General features: G+C 37.1%; 2 protein-coding genes across 5 annotated transcripts in view; both read right to left on the reverse strand.

Annotated features, from left to right (window-relative positions):
- Nucleotides 1–20,001, reverse strand: part of LOC109004516 (probable disease resistance protein At4g27220) — a 963,953-nt gene that overhangs the window by 263,695 nt on the left and 680,257 nt on the right. The gene's annotated exons all lie outside the window — the stretch shown is intronic.
- On the reverse strand, nucleotides 279–18,436 carry LOC109020095 (sodium/hydrogen exchanger 1-like). 3 transcript variants are annotated; one of them, XM_035693295.1, is made up of 15 exons: nucleotides 17,733–18,436; nucleotides 15,630–15,953; nucleotides 15,342–15,460; nucleotides 13,714–13,811; nucleotides 3,878–3,937; nucleotides 3,753–3,799; nucleotides 3,473–3,667; nucleotides 3,314–3,360; nucleotides 2,924–2,990; nucleotides 2,688–2,788; nucleotides 2,481–2,582; nucleotides 2,152–2,290; nucleotides 2,000–2,062; nucleotides 1,708–1,791; nucleotides 279–993 (listed from the first exon to the last, which is right to left on the reverse strand). In XM_035693295.1, exons 2-15 carry the CDS (start codon nucleotides 15,801–15,803, stop codon nucleotides 640–642), a joined length of 1,650 nt encoding a protein of 549 aa, XP_035549188.1. In that variant the 5' UTR covers nucleotides 15,804–15,953; nucleotides 17,733–18,436; the 3' UTR covers nucleotides 279–639. The 3 variants fall into 3 exon arrangements, with proteins under 3 accessions (XP_035549188.1, XP_035549187.1, XP_035549189.1); XM_035693294.1 differs by lacking the exon at nucleotides 17,733–18,436 and adding an exon at nucleotides 16,478–16,886; XM_035693296.1 differs by lacking the exons at nucleotides 1,708–1,791; nucleotides 17,733–18,436 and adding an exon at nucleotides 16,478–16,852 and having other exon boundaries at nucleotides 883–992.

The raw sequence follows: 20,001 nt of genomic DNA on the forward strand, positions 1-20,001 counted from the left end.
TTGTTAAAAGAACTAGAAAAATGGAGAGCAGTCAAGATACATCGATTACAAAATCAATGTGCGCATTCAATAGTGCAATGGGCATATTCCAACAATAAGTTTGGAAAAATCTCTCTGAAAGAAATCCCACCATATTTATTAGATTTTCATAGTGGAAGGACCCCCCATTAGGCACTAGAAGCATGATCTGCTATGGCCTGAAATGGTTTGTAATATGATCTATTCTCTTGTATAATGCTATTTTCACTAATGAAGTCACTTTAGAAAAAAAAAAAAAAACTTAACAACACCCACCAACTTATTATCACAAAAATAACCACGATGTCAATTGACGTATTAAAAAAAAAGGGCAAACCCCTTCCAGAGCTAGGGGCAAACACAATCAGCTCTAAATGATTTCTTTTTGATTGGTACAATCAGCTATACATGATATGCAGCAGTTTCAAAAGATTATGGTGCACAGCCATCTCACTACCCTATTGTATCCACATCCTTTATGCTCTCTGAGCCTTCCCGCGGAGATATTCCCAATGCAGAAGCAAATATTTCACAAGCTGGTTCAAAGGCATGTGGTGCCTTACTGTCCAGAAGATGTATGCAACCTACAACACATTCTACATTCTTTGCTTGGCCGCCTTCTCATTGCCCTTGATTAAAACTCCGTTCGGTTGGTGACCCAGGAACAAAGGGAACAAAACCCCGGCCACCAAATACGGGGCGCATGAAGGCATCGTCGAATTTACGCCAGTACCGATGAACAGTGTGTGTAGGAGTGGCCAGGAGTGCACGTATGCTGCTTGGTTGGGTAATTTCAGGAAGGTCAAACTCAGAATCCTGCCCCTCTCCAAGAAGAGGCACAGAATCCTGCCTCTCTCCAAGAAAAGGCACAGTTACAGATTTTGGACTAGACGAATCTGACTGTACCTTGCTGGCTGTGTGTCTTGGATGTGGAAGCAAAAACCTTATAAGAGGTTTAGTCAGCAAACCAAACACCTGACCAGAAACAAATATGAAGTGTTATTACCATTACCAAGAACATTGAAATTTCATATGCAAAACTCATTCATACAACATCGCAAGCAATCCTAATGCCAAAAGCAACCATAAATGTAACTTTTTTTCTTACAAAAATTCATGTGAAGGGCAGTTGGTTTTCTTGTTCCCCTAAGAAGCATCGTTCCTCTTAAGAAAATAACATATATATAGAGCTCACCCAAAACCTCAATTGGAATCATGGTGGAACTGATCCACTTTAATTGTATCTACATAAAATGCTGTCCATGATGCTCTTGCCAAACAAATAATAAAGAATAAATATGGAGGAAGCAGGCATCTGACAGCAAGCCCTCGTCCAATGAAGCTTTGAGCAATGGAACACCCATATTCTTGATAGCTAAGAAGCTTAACGGTGAAGACCATAACAGCAAGCAACATATTTGCAATTTCTCTATTCATTGTAAATGAATCAGCTAATTCTCAGAAAATACAAACCCTTGGCATATCAAGAGGCCAGATTGGGCTCTTTTAATGTGACATCAGAAGATGTGCCAAGTAAATAAGTTTGACCCTCAATGGACCAACCATGTACACAATAAAATTAAAAGTGAACGAAAAAAGAATGGAAAGATTAATATTTATCACTATAGAACAAATTAAATCAAGTCAATATGATTTCACAGATCACAGAAAAGGCAGTAGACATCCCACCACTGTGCTGAAGAGAACAACAGTTATGGTGCTGGTGATCATGATTGCATTTCCTCGCAATTGAGTATGCCCTGACCTTGTGAACTGCATTTAGAAAAGTAAAAGGTTTACTAAATATTCCACTGCTACCATCTCTCTATCTGTCTCTCACCCACGCACGCATGCATGCACCATTCAAGTGTTCTTATTTCAAGTGGAAGAGCATAAAAGAAACTGAAATTTCCCTCTGATGAATTATTTCTTAACAAATTTTCTATTTAGTTATAAATATAACAGCGTGTCCATATCTTACCTGATTATAAGCGAGTGCTATAGACACAGCACCTCTCATGAGACCAGCCCACCATATTACCACCTACAACAATAAATATGGTGGTGAGATTTGGTACATCAATGAAGTACGAGAAAAACAGAATTATGCTGCAAAAGAAACAGAAAGCATACTTGTTGCCTGAAGTTGATTTTTTCCTTTGGAGATTTTTTAACTAAGTTGATTAAAAATGATAAGGGGAAAACAAAGGCTGCTCTTCCGGCCATAATCAGACCTAGCAGTATTGAACTCACTGCAACAGATGTTCCAGGACTGCAAAAAGCAAAATCAAGCATTGCATGTTAGAGCAATAAATAATGTCTCAGCAAGGCAGCTATATCATACATTTTTTTCTGAAAAATTACAGACTGCTACTACTACTACTAATAGATATAAGGTTCAACATATTAAGAGCATGGAACTAAAAGGACTAGTTAGTCGTCTGCTCTTATGCTGATAATACCTGCCACTGACAAATCTCCACTTTTCAATGTCCAAGGCATCCATTCCAACATAAACGAAGATAAAGATCTCAGCAACAAATGAAAGGGTTGCGAAAGCATGCCTGTGATAATTTGAAAGAAAATCTAAAGCATTAGGTATATGACAAATTGACTTTTGTTCTACATATGAAAAATGGGTTAAAATGGCTTGATAGCTTCTAAGTTACTTGGTAGTGATTCGTGAACACTCAGTCACATTGTGCCAGGTGTAATGGGACATCACAATCCCACAAAAGAATACCGTGAGAATGCCACTCAAATAGAACAACTGCATAACAGATTAAATACAGTAGCATCTTAGTGAGATGAAAAATAATTAGCAATCTATCAAATCTGCCGTCTACATAAAGCATTTGAAGCATAGAAAGAGCATTGAGTGCCGTTAAACTATTAGACATCTTACTTCAGCCATCATATATGAAAGGTATGCCATGAGCATCATAAGAGCAACTTCACGATCCGTAGAGTGCCTAAATCATGAGAAAAATTGTATTATCAGAATTTGGTTTTAGTATATGATTCTAATACTTCTTTCCTCCATCAGTTTCTTCAGAAGCCAAATCAGGAGACCTTAAATATTAGGTGTCACCAGACCACTTTCAACAAATAAAAACCTAGCGTACGATCTAAAGACCAAACAAAGCATCTTCTTATTGCGAGACTAGGTCCATTTTCAACATTAGTATAATAATAATGGAATACTATTGTTACCTATAAAAAAAAAAATGGAATACTATTGTTGCAATACCAGTAAAAGCAACTGACTCGATCATTCCAATTCTGACAAACGTACCTTCCAAAATACAGCTTTTTGATGATGTATGCACTAAGCAGCCCAGTCTGCAGGGGGAAAGAGATATGTCATACCACAGGAGAATGGCACATGTAGCATAACACATGTGCATTAATACATACGAGTCTATGAGAGAGAGAGAGAGAGAGAGAGGCTTACTATCACCCCAAGCATTGTGCTTGTGAGAAACAAATAAAAGAAGTTGCCAATAAAATGCAAACCAATCCTGGGGTCGATATGATTGAGGTCAAAACTCTGGATTGCATTAAAAAGTACCACTGATGTTGCATCATTTACAACACCCTCCCCAAATACAAGACTGTAGAGTAAAGGCGTCTCATCCTGATTAAGCACCTGCACCGTCACATGAAAGTTCAGGTTTGAAGTGTAGATACCTTATCCGATTGAAGACATGATAACATGCTGATATCTGCTATACCTGCAATGTACATACAGAGTCCGTGGCAGCAAATATTGCACCGATTGCTGAAATAGCGGATCAATACAGTCAGAACGAAACAGCAAACAAAGTTACTCGAAAAAGAAAAATGGCAAATGTAGTACCTAGATAATCCCCAATATCCAGCGAACCAATATCCAATTTTTTGAAGAACTGAGTAACCCCTGGATCAAGCATCAGAATTTTACAGTCACAATAAGATAAGTAATATTTTTTTTTGATAAGTAAAATAAGTATATATTCATCCACAACTGTCAATTACAAGAAAAGAAGTTCTAATGCTCCCATCCTAATTAGGTGGGAACATTAGAAACTAAAAACTCATGAAATTCCATGCCATTACAATCCACGGCAATAGCCCAAGTACAAAAGGTCCTAAAGAAGAACATTTTTAGCTCTGCCATTGATCTCTCTTTGTCTTCAAAAATCCTCTCATTGCGCTCCTGCCACAAGCACCACATAATATAAATAGGAATCATTTTCCAAACCGCTTTGATCTGACGCACTCCTCTAATTGAGGTCCAACAAGCCAAAGCATCCAACACAGTTTTCGGCATAACCCACGCTAAATCCATTATGTAAAACACCGCATCCCAAATAGTCTTGGCTACCTCGCAATGTAAAAGTAAATAATTCACCGATTCACCCCCTCTTTTACACATACAACACCAGTCTGCTATAATTATGCTTCTTTTTCTTAGATTATCCATAGTAAGAATTTTCCCCAAAGACGCTGTCCACACAAAGAAAGAAGCTTTTGGAGGAGCCTTATTCCTCCAAAACTTTCTCCAGAGAAATTGTATGTCAGGAACTTGTGTGAGTACCTTGCAAAATGAGCTAACAGTGAAGACCCCTTTCCTTGTTGGACTCCACCACAAATCATCTGCATGCTGGATATTTGGGTGACAAAAGTACAAAAGACTATAAAAATCTACAAAACTCCCCATCTCCCAGTCTTGTGCTGCCCGATTGAAGTTGATATTCCAGTGAATGTTTCTACCTATGACTTCCATTACCTCCACCACCATGGCATCTTTAGCATTTGCAATCACGAAAAGTGTAGGAAACAAGTCTTCTAGAGTATTATTGGTACACCAAACATCTTTCCAAAATCTGATCTTTGAACCTGAACCCAATTGCAATCTTGTATGATGATGGAAAACCACCCATCCTCTTCTAATGTGTTTACATAGCCCCCTTCCAGCGGCCTCTCGAACTTCTCTAGTACACCAACCCCCCTCCAAACCACCGTATTTGTTTTCAATCACAGTCTTCCATAAGGCAGCCGATTCCTTAATATAACACCACAACCATTTGCCAAGTAGTGCCCGATTGAACATCCTCAAATTTCTAATACCCAACCCACCATTGGAGATAGGACGACACACAATTTCCCACTTGATTAAATGGAATTTAAACTCCTCACCTAAACCCCCCATAGAAAGTCTCTCTGTAGCTTCTCAAGGCGACCCGCCACACTTGCCGGTATAGGGAATAAGGATAAGAAGTAAGTGGGTAGATTAGAAAACGTACTTTTAATAAGCGTAATCCGGCCCCCTTTTGACAAATACATTCTCTTCCAACCTGCCAATCTTCTCTCTACTTTCTCGATCACAGTATCCCAAATAGCTCATAGGGAGAGACGCTATCTTACAACCCAGTGTACCAGCCAACACCCTCAAATTTTGTACTTCTCCAATAGGCACCAACTCAGATTTATCATAATTCACTTTTAAACCAGACACTGCTTCAAAACAAAGCAACAATGCCTTCACAGTCCTCAACTGATCTGAATTGGCCTCGCACAAAATAAGTGTATCATCTACAAACAATAAATGTGAAATGGTAGTGCTACCCCTATTCGGCGATCCAATCTGAAAACCACTAATATAACCATTAGTCACTAAGGCTGAAATCATCCTGCTTAGTGCCTCCATAACAATAACAAAAAGTAATGGAGATAATGGATCCCCTTGTCTCAAACCACGAGAGCTCGGGAAGAAGCCTTCTGGACTGCCGTTGATTAACACAGAGAATCTTGCCGTGGAGATACACCATCTAATCCACGACCTCCATCTTTCTCCAAATCCACACCTACCCAGTAGATATAGAAGAAAATCCTAATTAACATGATCATATGCCTTCTCCATATCTATCTTACACATAAGCCCTGAGCTGCCAGCCTTCAATCTACTGTCCAGACACTCATTAGCAATTAAAGCCGCATCAAGTATCTGTCTACCCTTCACAAAGGCATTTTGAGACTTAGTAACGATTTGTCCCAAGACCCCACTCAAACGGTTTGCGAGCACTTTAGCAATGATCTTGTATGTACCATTCACTAGACTAATAGGCCGGAAATCGAAAATCTCAAAAGCCCCTACCTTTTTAGGGATTAAAGCAAAGAAAGTGGTATTGAGGCTTTTCTCAAATTTACCTACCAAGAAAAGCTCCTGAAATACCTTCATAAGATCCACCTTTATCACCTCCCAACAATCTTGATAAAAACCCATAGAGAAACCATCAGGGCCGGGGGCCTTATCTTTTGTCATTTTCTTCACTACATCATAGACCTCTTCCTCTTCAAAAGCCCTTTCCATCCTTGTGACTTCCTCCGATTCAATAGTATCAAAAACCAATCCATTCAAGGTAGGCCTCCACCCCACATGTTCAGTGAGAAGCTCTCCAAAGAAACTTACCACATGATCTTTTATTACCTCTTCTTCTCTACACTCAACCCCCTCAATTTTCAGCATCTTGATGGTATTATTTCTTCTATGAGAATTTGCAATTTTATGGAAAAACTTTGTGCTCCGGTCCCCTTCCTTTAGCCAGAGAGCTCTTGATTTCTGGCACCACGACATCTCTTCTTGTAGAATTATTCTCTCAAGATCTGCAGCCAGCATAGTTTTATGTGCTTGTTCCTCCTCAGTAAGTGGTCTCCCTTCTTGTAGTCTTTCTAACTCCTGTATTTTTTTTTTATAAGTAATCAAGGAAATTATATTCATAGAAATAGGCAAAGCCCGAGTACACAGGAAGTATACATGAAAAAATGCCTAGTTAGAAGTTACAAAAGAAAGAAGAAGATCATGGATACTAAGTCCGTTAAAAACTGTGGCCCCCGCCCATGAGAACAATAATTTAAAAAAGACAACTTTTACTCTAACTCCTGTATTTCCTCCCACTTAGTATTTTTATTATCTTCTACATTGCCAAAAGTTTGTTGGTTCCACATCTTTAAGTCTCTTTTTAACGCTTTCAATTTATTAGCAAAAATGTAGCTGGGTGTACCATCGAAATGATACGAATTCCACCATTGTTTGACCCTTTTCACAAAACCTTCAGACTTCAACCACATATTCTCAAACTTAAAATACCTTTTACCGCTGCGAATACCTCCACAATCAAGCAAAATTGGCCAATGATCTGAAGCTAGGCGTACCAAACGTGTTTGCCAGATATCAGGAAAATGACCTTCCAACTCAGGTGAAATTAAGAATCGATCCAAACGGGACCAAGTCTGATTATTGGACCATGTTGCTACACCCCCAACAAGTGGAAGGTCAATCAAATTCAAGTCGAAAATACACTCCGAGAATTCCAAACTTGCTGGTCTCAATCTTCTACTTTCAGAACATTTACTTTGGAAACGAACCACATTGAAATCCCCTCCAATGCACCAAGGGAGCTCCCACCAACTATACACCCCTACAAGCTCATCCCACAACATTCTTCTGTCTATATCTTGATTAGGCCCATACACTCCTGCAAATGCCCACGAAAAACCATCTGAAACACATTTAAAAGAGCATGCTATCAAATATCTCTCTATATATTCCTCCACTTTCTCCACCACTCTCTTATCCCACATCACCACAATTTCTCCTGATACCCCTGAAAAGGCCAAGTATACCCAGTCTACATACACATTGCTCCATAAACTCCGCACAATCTTCCTACTAATCATTTTCAGTTTCGTCTCCTGTAAGCACACAATGTCCGCTTTCCACTCACGAATTAAATGCCTAATCCGAAGACGTTTCTCTACCACGTTGAGACCCCGGACATTCCAAGAAACAATCTTAGGCTTCATTGGGAAACCATTAGCCCCTTCCCTTTTGCCCTATTCCTACTAGAACTACTTTCCAAATTCATCGACCACATCAATCTTTTCAATTCTCGGCTTTTCTTTGATTCCCCCTTCTTATTTTGGCTATGTTCAGCTTCCATAGCAGTTAACAAAGCTATGAACTGCTCCTCATACCCATCACAAACAATCCCTATCACATTTTGGATTTCATTTGCTTTGTGTATAACCCAATCTGAGACTTGATTAGGAAAATAGTAATTCAATGGGGTTGGATTCCCCAATTTATTATCCTGAAAACTAGGGCTGAGCACCGACCTATTCGGAGTCGGAGGGCCCAGACTCCGACTCCGACTCCGACTTTGTCGGAGGTCGAATCCGACCTCCGACTCCGACTCCGACTCCGCGATGTATATTATCCGATCCGACTCCGACTCCGACTTGTCGGAGCGGAGTCGGATTTTTTTATTTTATTTTTTTGTCTTTTTTAATTTCATATTTGACCCATTTTTTAAAAAAAAAAAAAATTTGTGAGCTTTCAAATTTCAACTTTATCAATATTACAATCTAAACTAAATAGAAGACCATGCAATATCAATCTAATGTTATCATTATAATTTATATTATATATATATATATATATATATGAAGATTCATAAAAAAATATATGATAGATATTATTATATATGAATATTAAAAAAAAGACACCGACACTGTATACGAAATATTATTAATACACTTATAATATACTTTATATATATATTAATATATATAAATATATGTAATACACTAATAGTATTAGTATATTAGTATTAGTATTAATATTAGTTATACTAGTAGTGATATTAGTTATACTAATAGTTATATTAGTATTAGACTATTAGTTATTATTAATACTATATATTATACTAATAGTGATATTAATACTATATAATATATATAGTTATAGTTAAAGTCATTTAGTATAACTATATTAGTATAAGTTATAGTGATTTAGTATAATTATGATACTACAAGTTATAACTATAGTCTATATTAGTATTAGAATTAGTTGTAGTGATTAGAATAACTATATATTAGTATTTGCTATAATGATTTTAATTTAGTATAACTATATAATAGTATTAGTATATTAGTATTAGTATTAATATTAGTTATACTAGTAGTGATATTAGTTATATTAATAGTTATATTAGTATTAGACTATTAGTTATTATTAATACTATATATTATACTAATAGTGATATTAATACTATATAATATATATAGTTATAGTTATAATATAGTCATTTAGTATAACTATATTAGTATAAGTTATAGTGATTTAGTATAGTTATGATACTACAAGTTATAACTATAGTCTATATTAGTATTAGAATTAGTTGTAATGATTAGAATAACTATATATTAGTATTTGCTATAATGATTTTAATTTAGTATAACTATATAATAGTATTAGTATATTAGTATTATACTGACTATATTACTGATTGTATTAGTATACTTAATTTCTAATACTAGTATATCACTATAGTTAATAACTTAATAGTATCATATAGTAATATAGTATTAGTAATTGATACTATTACTACAGTAATTTATATGGTCATTTATATATAGGCTTAAAGTGGTTTACTAATTTATATATAGTAATTAATACTATTAGACTATTAGTAATTTATATGAATAATACTTTAGTTATTATACATTAGTATTATATGTTATTATAAATTTATAGATTAGTGTTTATACATTAGTATTACAATATTACATGTCGATGTTATTATTCATCTTAGTGTTTATAGTATATTATATATACATTAGTTATTAGTATTATATGCTATTATATTTATACATTAGTAATTTAGTGTTACATGGTAGTAATATTGTAAATTTGTAATAGTATGATATTTACATATAGTCATATACTAAACTATTATTAGTCAATTTAGTCTATATATTATAGTATAAATATATTATTTAACTAGTATATTATTGAGTTTAACTAACTATATAAGATATAGTTGTATAAAATTTAAATAATTAATATATAGAAAAACACATATTTTTATAAAATATGTATAAAATTGGAGGCGGAGGCGGAGGCGGAGTCGGAGGGAGACGTCGGAGGCGGAGGCGGAGGATCGGAGTCGGATCGGAGCGGAGTCGGAGTCGGATCATCAATGGATCCGACTCCGACTCCGACTCCGACTGTCATGAAGAAAAAACCTCCGACTCCGACTCCGACAAGTCGGAGCCGGAGCGGAGTCGGATTCGGAGTCGGATTGTCGGATTTTTGCTCAGCCCTACTGAAAACCTCCCCCCCACCAAAATCTCCTCCAACCCGCAAGCCTCATGGATGAAAAGTTCATCCTCCACGGAGTGCATCAAGTCATCCGAATCATTCTCCTCCTCAGCCACCTAAAACTCCTCCAAGTGATTCACAGATAAGTCCACCGGAGTCGAAAACAACCCACCTCCCTTCATTGGCAGTTTTTGTCCCTCGTTTGGCGGAGAAGAGCGAGCCTCGAAACCCACCAACGCTTGATGCGCACTGAACGCCGACGACACCTCATTGGCGGCATCCTCTGCCACCGTCGGTGCCGTCTGTGCTACCGTCGGCTGACCCAACGCCGTTGGTTGGCTATCCGGCACAAACTCGAGGCTGTGCAACTCGGGTGGAAATTTGTTTTGGCTCGCATCCGACGTATCGGGTTGGGCTGACCCGAGTCTGGATTGTGACTTGGGCTGAGACGGCCCAAAAGACCCAATAGGCCTAGAAGGCCCTGCCCCATCAGCCCGTAGTAAATTGAACTTGGGCTGCGACGGCCCACTCTTCTTTCTCCACACAGCCCAACCCTTATATGCTTTTAATTTCTCCTGGGCCTTATTCTGTGTGTTTCCCGGCCCTTGATCCATAACTTTGGATTTCCCTTTATGAACCCCCGTGTCCTCCATTGCCTTAAATGAACCAGCAAACTCCACTATTACAGCCATGTCCCTCTGCAGAGAACGCAGCTGCCCCTGCATTTCCATCAATCTCCTTCTGACTTCCCACGACTCCTGACACACAGAATGGCTCGACACACCACATTGATTCAACATTCCTTCCCGATGCCATGGCCCTTGTCCTCTACCTACAACTCTCTTACCACCATCACGCATGTTCGCACCGCCATCGCACAAGTTCGCACCACCATCACGCAGGTTAGCATTCATGGACAAAGCCTCCTTGTACGACCGTTCTTGATGTCTCAATGCCCCAGACCCGAGACTCCGAAACCCTCCATTCAAACCACCCACTTTCAAGCCATCCTTCCCTTTCTCTCTCAGCATCTCCCTCATCTTCCTCCATCCCCATCCATTCTCACCCTCAGGAATGCAAATAACATTCCTCCTCCCCCCTGATTATACTCTGATACTTCAATAAATCTCCCTCTCCTATTAATACAGCGTTGTGCTATAATACTGCAATATCCATTCCTTGTTGCCGAATAAACCTCCTTTTTCCCCTTGCTTAAACACTCCTCAAGTACCTTCACAAGCCACTGGATTGAAGAGAAACCCAGCACCACCGAATGCTCTGTTTTCCGTCTTCTCTCTGTTACTCGCATACCACCATCTCCAAGTTTTGACAAAATAAAACATTTGGATTCAATCACCACTTCTATAAATTGACCCCTCATAATCTTGGACCTTACAGTAATCACTGCAATATTCTTACGCCATTAACAAAACACCAACGAAGAAAAACCAAAGATGTAGTATTGACCCCTCATAATCTCTCCTGTCCCAACATTCATACCATGGTATCCGGACACATTGTGCTTATAAGCAAATCCTCGGTCTCTCTCAGCTATAGAAATTTTGTAATTAAGATAAGTAATATAAAACCAATAGCTCAAACTCTTTTTTTCTTTATTTGCTAGGCCTAACATACTTTAGTCCAATTCAGAAGGGTATTTGGTACAAACATGGTGAAGAAAATAAAAATTTATTGAAAGGACTCGTGTACATTATTTGGCCAAAGAAATAATGTATAAATTGACTTAGACAGAGTAAACTGTCTGGTATGGATGCATATATCACTCTCATTCCATCCTCTAACACCAAAGAAATTAGAAATATGCCTTCAAAACGATATCTAAAACTAAAGAGTAGGTGTCCACCCAATGCAATCACACAGATACTGAATATAAACTGTCAGATTAGAGAATTATCACTTTTTTGCAAAAGAAAAGAATAGTTGCAGTTTTAGGAATGGTTCTCTGCTATGTAATGGTCTCTCCTCAAAGATTGCACAAGACAGAAGAGTGAGAATTATCAGTTCTAAGCATAGGTAAGTACTAAAAATCGGGATGAAATTGCTTCAAACAGAGAATTTTCTGCCGAGTGAACTTACAGTAAAGTTCAAGAGAAAAGCAACTATACATTCCTAGTGGATAAATCCTCCTATAGATTGGTATGACTGAACACAGATGGCTCTCCACCAATAAGAAGGATAGGGTGATGCTTTGAGAGGGCAGCTGCTCTTGCTTTTGCTGCTGTATGAGTCTAGAATTGTTTTACAGCATGAATTGGGAGCGATTGACAGTAATTAATCTTTTAATAGCTTGGAGGGTTGCAAGAAGAATGGGGACATGCCACTGACTCCATGAATATGGCCATATTTTGAATGAGCAGCACAGTGCCATTAAAAATCTTTGTAGAGGAGATTTTCGGCTCGCTTGGTCACTTTGTAATCACTGATGTTACCATCAGTCAGAGAAGTCATAATCTAATTGGCTGCATTGCTAATAAATGGTATCATATATACATAGAGAAATTGTCTTAAAGAGATTCAAACTATCTTATATTATCTGTGTGGGATATTGGTCCATGTACCCTTTCGATTAGTTTGCCAAAACAGCTGGTGAAAAGGAAATAATGATAATAACAATATTATCCTCTAGAGACCTCATCACTTTATCTTCTAATCACATGGTGCCAATTAGACTAGAACCCAGACTTCTATAATTACCTCCTCTGTGTTCTACTCTCAGGCAGAAGGCTGAAAACCATATGTCCCAACAACCCTACAAAGAACCACTATATGATTACCAACAAAGTTTACTCTGTCAGTTCAGAAACACAAAAGGAACTGTTTGTTCAAGTTCAGTGATCATCGAAATTGGGATTGAGTGAAAAGTTAAGAGTCAAAGACTCCCTGCTGTTCCAATTACTAAAGAAACCATATGATTTGACAGCTCCCAAACAAATTTTTTAAAGGCACAGTTTGTTGCCTATTCTAGAGTTGTGCTAATGCTCACCAAACTTTATTACTGCTGTTCCAGCGATTGAATCACAAATCTCACTTCCTTTCTTCAGTATTTGTAATTCGAAATTTCAATAAGATAAAGGTACTTATCAAAAAAATTCCAAAAATGCTAATTAAAATTGGTATGGATTCATTTTCCGAAAATAAATCTTAACTAATTCCTTACATACTTTTAACTCCTTTTAATGAGTCAATTTTGTCAAACACGTAAACCTTATTCTATTAACACAGATTATAACACAGTATCACCAGCAACACAAGAGTAGGCATTAACAGATCGCCTATTATCAGAATCATGGAAATGAATGTTACGCAATGGTCAATGCGAGTAACCCAAAAATTGAAACAGAGTTAACACTAATCGTCGAACAATGTGCATAGGGATAAAACCATTGGCCGTCAGAATGCTGTCCAACATAAAAGGGTGTAGTTTTTAACGTCCTTAGCATACTAGTTTTTCTTGCCTCATAAAACTTAAAATAAATAAAAACGATAATAATTAAAAACAACTGCAAATATAATGTGACCATATTTACCTAGTGATATGATGCCACAGGATATTAATGTACCAACAGCACCAAACAGCGTGATAGTAGTAAAGTTAACAAAAAACTGCTTCTTTTTCACCTGAAACCTGGAGCAAATAATAGAGATTAAGATCGTATATCATAAGGCTGGGAGAAAATTTTTATAAAAATTTCATTTTTAACATAAGATTAACGATTATTAATGTGAAGATATAAATTTGAACCATAAAAGGTTTTAAAAAATATACGGTGCCCATTTCAACAAAAACATAATTGCGAACTACTTGTTGCAACCATACTTTTTTGTGAAATCAAATTAAACTGATGAAGTCCCACCTGATGACGTAGGAACAGAAACTAAGCATACATCTCGAGATTTTCGAATCATTCAAACACTGGAATAAAATTTCCACACTTTTATGTGAAATGCCACATTGGGCACGTTTCATTTGCAAACACTCCATGGCTTCCAGTAAACCATAAAATCTATTCCAGCTATTATGCAGCCCCAACTATACCACTTCATGGAGTATCAATTAAATTTCTGCAATTAGATCTTTAAACAGACATTCCATTTGAAAGCTTGTAAAACTTATTTTGCAAGTAATCAAGAATTGCGTTGAAGAACACAAAAGGCATAGTCCACATATGAGAGCTCATAAAATTTGTGCACAAGAATGTCATAGTTCTTTTAAATCTTTATATGTTTGAAAGGAAAATAATTTATACAGTTCTAGAATATGCAAGCACCACACACTCCCTTTGAAAAATGTAGGCAAATATGGTATTCACATGAAAAAACCCATTTTCCAATGGTGGGCCCTATTTTTTTTCAAAAGTAACGTGTGAGGCTTAAATGTCCTAAGACTGTATCTAGCATTACTCATGTTGAAATTGCCTAATTAAACACCACCATGCACCAGTTTAGTCCGCTCTAGCCATTTAAATTGAACATAGCTCGTTTAAGATTCTAATATCTACTGAGAACATGTTCATGATGCCGGAGACATCAAAGCTGGAACCGGTTAGATGTTACATTCTTCCCACTAATCGATTGAATTTTTTTTTTTTTTGAAGGGGTGCTGGCAACTATTTGTCTCTAAAACACATTCTAATTATCAAATACATCAATTTTTTAAGAGTAAAATACATGAGAAATTTCAGATAACCATACATTCTGATTCTTATTTTTGATATTTTATGTCAACTATTTTGGATTTTCCTGATAGCATAAGCTAATTAAAAAATTATCACATAAGAGAACATGACTACAAACCAAGGCAACGATAATGCTGAAACATAGTTTTGGGTTCTAAAATTCCATAGTACCATAAGATAAGAAAACTTGAAGATTAGTTGAGTTCTTTCAGGGGAAATCATTGTAACTGTAAATGACATAATTAGCACTATAGGCCACCACCTAGCACCCCTTCAAGGCCACCATAAAACTCATGAATAAAAACATACACAATTTCTTTTTTATAACTACGAAGATATTTCATTGATATAAATACACAATTGATGCAAAAAAAAAAAAGAGAGAAGCAAATCAATCAAAACATCCGAAACAGAAATAAGTATCGAAGAAAAAGAGCTCGATTCGTTATACAATGAGGTCAATGAGACTTCAACTTTACCCCGCATTAAATATTATTGGCGGCAGAAGGTATATAAAGAAAAGATCTTCACTGAAGACCAAAAGATGCGAGCTTCTTCCCCCACTTGCCAGCAGAATAACAACTCCAGTACACACACCCTGCAACCGACCCACGTAGAAAAAATAAAAATTAGCCACTTATATATTAACAAACAACAAAATTAGCACTATCGATGGCTTAACGAGCATAATAATTTGAAATTTGAAACTTTTTCTCTTTTCTTCTTTCTCACCAGAAACCAAATATCTGGGTAAGAGCGAAACTTACAATCACAAGGGCAGTGATAGACTCGTTCACCCATCGGTTCTCCTCAAGAAGATGGCCAATCACAATACAAGCACAAAGGAGTGCCACAAAGAGGTTCATCGAAACCACAGAAGCATGATCGGAAGTGGATAGCATTTGCAACCTCGGGATAATAGAACTCAATCCGATAGCCATTATTTCCACCACTCCTCTCACTATAGAACCAATCTATAATAGTCAATTCAGAAGATTTTAGATTTCCGTTGGAGCAAAGAATCTGCTGATTCTATGTCTTCGATCTATTCATCTCCTAAAATCTTTTGAATCTCACCATGCAAATCGAGTCTGCAAACCAACACATCAAAAAGTAAGCACATTTTCTTGTGTATTCAATCTCCGAAATACTGATACAAAATGCTTCAACGCAGTAAAGACCAGCTAAAACTTGCATGTTTTTCTGCTGCATTAGCACTGAAAAAAATAACAGAATTGCAAAGGACAAAAAGGATGCGAGAAAAGAAAAGGTAAATGAATATAAGAAACAAGTTCTGAGAAACAAAATGGATCACAAAGCAAAATGAGAAGGGGCTTTCGTTTGAGCCTCAAGAAACGAAAACCACAAAAAAAGCAACGTACTTTCCCTGAGAATATGCAGGAAAATATAATAATTTCTATCCCGGTTGAGGTGAGTCTTCGATCATTTCCACTTGCTTGGAACAAAGACAACAGAAAGTTTTTCGAATTCCAAGCTCTGCTTTTCTTTCTTTTCACAGAAACCAAACGGACAACCGTTTTTGGCCAATAATTTGCTTCCACAGGATGGAAAATTTTCTTTTCTTTTCGTAAACCAGAAAAAAAATGAAGCTTACCAAAGCACTCCCAGGCTTCATGCACAGATAACACGTTGAAGGCCCGAAGCTTGCGACTTTTACGCACCAAACGGAAACAGAGGATTCGAAGAACAAGAGAATGAGAGAGCTAACAATCAATCTCTGCTTCGAGTTCCTTGCGCAACGCAAGATCTACAGCTCTATAATTCTCACAACAATGCACGAACCTCGGGATAGCTACAAGCTCGGCTATGCCACATTTCCATCGGAGAGATATGCGAAGGGGGCTTAGAAAACATTGATAATAGTTTGATTTTGGAGGGAGGGAGGGAGAGACGGAAGGTAAGCTCAGGAAATAGAGAAAATGGAAGAAAATCTAGAGAGAGAGAGAGAGAGACGGGTGGTTCGTGAAGACAGAAGGGGAGGGATTGGCGCACAGATTCGAAGTGGAAATGTTAAGAAGAAAACTAAAAATAAATATTATAAAAAGGTTATTGTTTGTCTTTTGCAATTTTTATTTTTCATCCAGTCTTAGAAAAAAATCCATTTTTATCCTAAATGGAAATTATATGTGCAAACATTTCGTTAAGGTTGTATTTAAATGTTAAATTGAGTTGAATTGAATTTAGTTGAGATAATAAAATATTATTAAAATATTTTTTTAATATGTTATTATTTTAAAATTTAAAAAAATTAAATTATTTATTATATTTTATATTAAAATTTAAAAAAATTATAATGATGAGTTGAGATAGATTTAACAACTAAATGAAACCTAAATAGAAATAAATATTATTTTGAGAAAGATATTATTATAATTTTAAAATTTTTTAAAAATAAATAAAAATTATACGTAACATTGCTCTTTTAAAATTCGAAAAAATTAAATTATTTATTATATTTTATGTAAAAATTTAAAAAATTTATATTAATAAAATAAGATGAAACATTTTTCGTATCCAATCCAGCCTAACTTAAAAGAATTTTGCAAAGAAGAGAAGAAAACAATAAAAATTTCTTCCGAAATCTATGAGTTTTGTCATTTATCTTTTTGAATATGTAAGAAACATATATTTTTCTTGATAGAATTGGCAATGTTAGATTAACGCATAGTAATAATTTTTTAATATTAAAAAGACTAACACAATTAATCAAGATATATCTCTTCTATGCTTATACAAATCAAAACCGCTTTGGAGCGGTCCGGTTGTTTAATTTTTTGGCCTTAACAGTCCTCAAATGAGAACAAGCCACATCGGCAAGTAAACTCAAAGCAAGTTGAAGCTTATCTCACCAGATCAATTGGAGAGCCCTATCACACTCGATGGAATGATTCCTTCAGTAGCTCTCCATCATTCAAGCCGCCGCAGGAGTGCATTTTAGAGCCCATTATCACCGTCGTTCGTCACTTTCTGTCCGTTGCCGCCATCCCCTTAGCCCATACATGGTAATTCTTAAATTTGGGTGTAATGAAGCCGGTTGTGGTTGCTGTTTGTATAAAGGGAAAAGTGGTGGAAATGGTGGTAGACTTGAAAGTAGACTGCAGCGTTGGAAATGCAGAATGCATGCAAGGTGCTTGACAAAATGTGACAGTAGAATAGAGAAGATGAACAGAAAAGATAGAGATGAAAGCGTTGTCGGTAGCCCTTCCTCCAAATAGTTTCCAAATACAAGATAATTCCAGCCTCCTCCCTTCCATCCCTTCCCGTCCGTTTATATGAAATTAGAAAGCAAAATAACAAACTTTAACAGACTCCACTACTTCTGTACAGCCAGACTAGTTGACACGTGGGTAAGGCTACTACAATTGTTAAATGCACACTTCACTAACATTAATACCAAACGGCACCGTGCAGATCTCCAGGAACGACGTCGTCTCAATTGGGTTCATAACATTGGTCATTGGGTCTGTTTCATATGGATCTATTTTGCCACCGTTGCCTTTATCACACAAGATCTACCAATTTCGAGACCTATATTTCTTGTAAATAATCATTGTTTTGTTCTATAATCATTATTTGCTAAGAAAAAACTCTCCAATAATAGCTGCCAAAGAAAGTTTATTTTCTTCTCTTTTCTTTGTTTATAGGCAACAAAGTTTCAAAAAGCTATCACGTGTCAACATAATGGGTCATATGAGTTTCAAATATATTATATTATACATTCTTGAATTAACATTTAGAAATAATAGAGCTGTCACGATCTATATGCATGTGTTTGGATTAGTATGAATTAATAGCATTGATTGACATTTGTTATCGAGGAGCATGAAGATTCCTTAGCATGTTCCATTACTTTAATATTCGTACACATAATTATTGATTGCTCCTTCCAAAACATTATTGTACGATGTAGGGGTGAAAACCGACGTCGTCGGCGCGGTTTTTGGGCAAAACCGACGCCAACCGACGTCTGGAAAAATGGATGAGGTGCCGACCGTAACCGGTCGATGGCGAGGAGGACACCGATCGAGGCAGTTCTCTGCCGGTTCTCGGTCGGCGTCGGTTCTTTGGCGGTTCTAGTGAGATAATTATGAGAGAGAATGAGAGAGGGAGAGATGCATAGGAGAGAGAGAGAGTTACAGAAGAGAGAGAGAGAGAGGGTTACAGAGGAGAGTTCGGGAAGAAGAAGATCGGGGAAGAAGAAGAATACTCTTAACGAAACGATACCGTTTCACTTAAGTTTAAGTGGAACGGCGTCGTTTCAGACTTATTATTTTTTTCTTACGTCCTTAATAAAACGACGACGTTTGGCTTAATGCCAAACGGCGTCATTTCCAGTATCAGTTACAGTACTTATTAACTAAAACGGCGCCGTTCAACTTAAACTTAAGTGGAACGACGCCGTTTTGATAAGAGTATATTAAAAAAAAAAAAAAAGATTTTATTATATCGGTCGGTTCAGCAGTCCGATCCAGCTTCAAACCGAGACCGAACCGTTGAACATCGGTTTCTTGAAATTTCCACCGCACGCCGACCGGTTCCGGCCGGTTCCTGACGCGGCCGGTCAGTTCGCATCGGTAGCGGCCGGTGCTGTCGGTTTCTGTACAGTCCTAGGATGATGATATGTTGTTGTTGCTTTCAGACAACCTAGCTAGCATGTGAAGTCTCTTACCATATATAACACGTTATCCTCAGATCATCAAAATTCGAGATCTACTTGATTAAAAGCATTGCCATCATAACCCTATCAATAATTATTAGAAGAGAAAGGTTGTCTTTTAATGAATAGGCTCGATGATGCATCTTTTCAGCAGGCACAACGATTTCTACCAACATTCTCGCTTGAGCAAACTGTGTGGATGAACCGACATTGTTGACACCAGTTAGCTTGACCCACTCTCAGTTTGGGTAAACAGTTTAGTATTCACAGTTAAGCTTGCTGAGGCTGTGGCTGCTCTCAAGCTGCCATTTTGTGTAAACAGTTAAGTATTCACGGCTTAATTCTTGAAGGGGATGCACTCAATGTGGTTCAAGATCTTAAGAGGGAGCCAAGGGACTGGAGCACAGCAGGGTTGATAATTCAAGACATCAAATCCAAGCTCAAGAACAGGCCAAACTGGT

Source organism: Juglans regia, chromosome 8, assembly GCF_001411555.2.
Source record: "Juglans regia cultivar Chandler chromosome 8, Walnut 2.0, whole genome shotgun sequence".
Lineage (NCBI taxonomy): Eukaryota > Viridiplantae > Streptophyta > Magnoliopsida > Fagales > Juglandaceae > Juglans > Juglans regia.

Excerpts from the sequence above, each read along its gene's own strand:
- LOC109020095 (XM_035693295.1), bottom strand. The coding sequence starts at position 15,803 with ATGGCTATCGGATTGAGTTCTATTATCCCGAGGTTGCAAATGCTATCC. Across the intron at positions 15,461-15,629 it reads CTATCACTGCCCTTGTGATT|GGTGTGTGTACTGGAGTTGT; the intron begins GTAAGTTTCGCT and ends GGTCGGTTGCAG. Across the intron at positions 2,063-2,151 it reads AAATCAACTTCAGGCAACAA|GTGGTAATATGGTGGGCTGG; the intron begins GTATGCTTTCTG and ends TTATTGTTGTAG.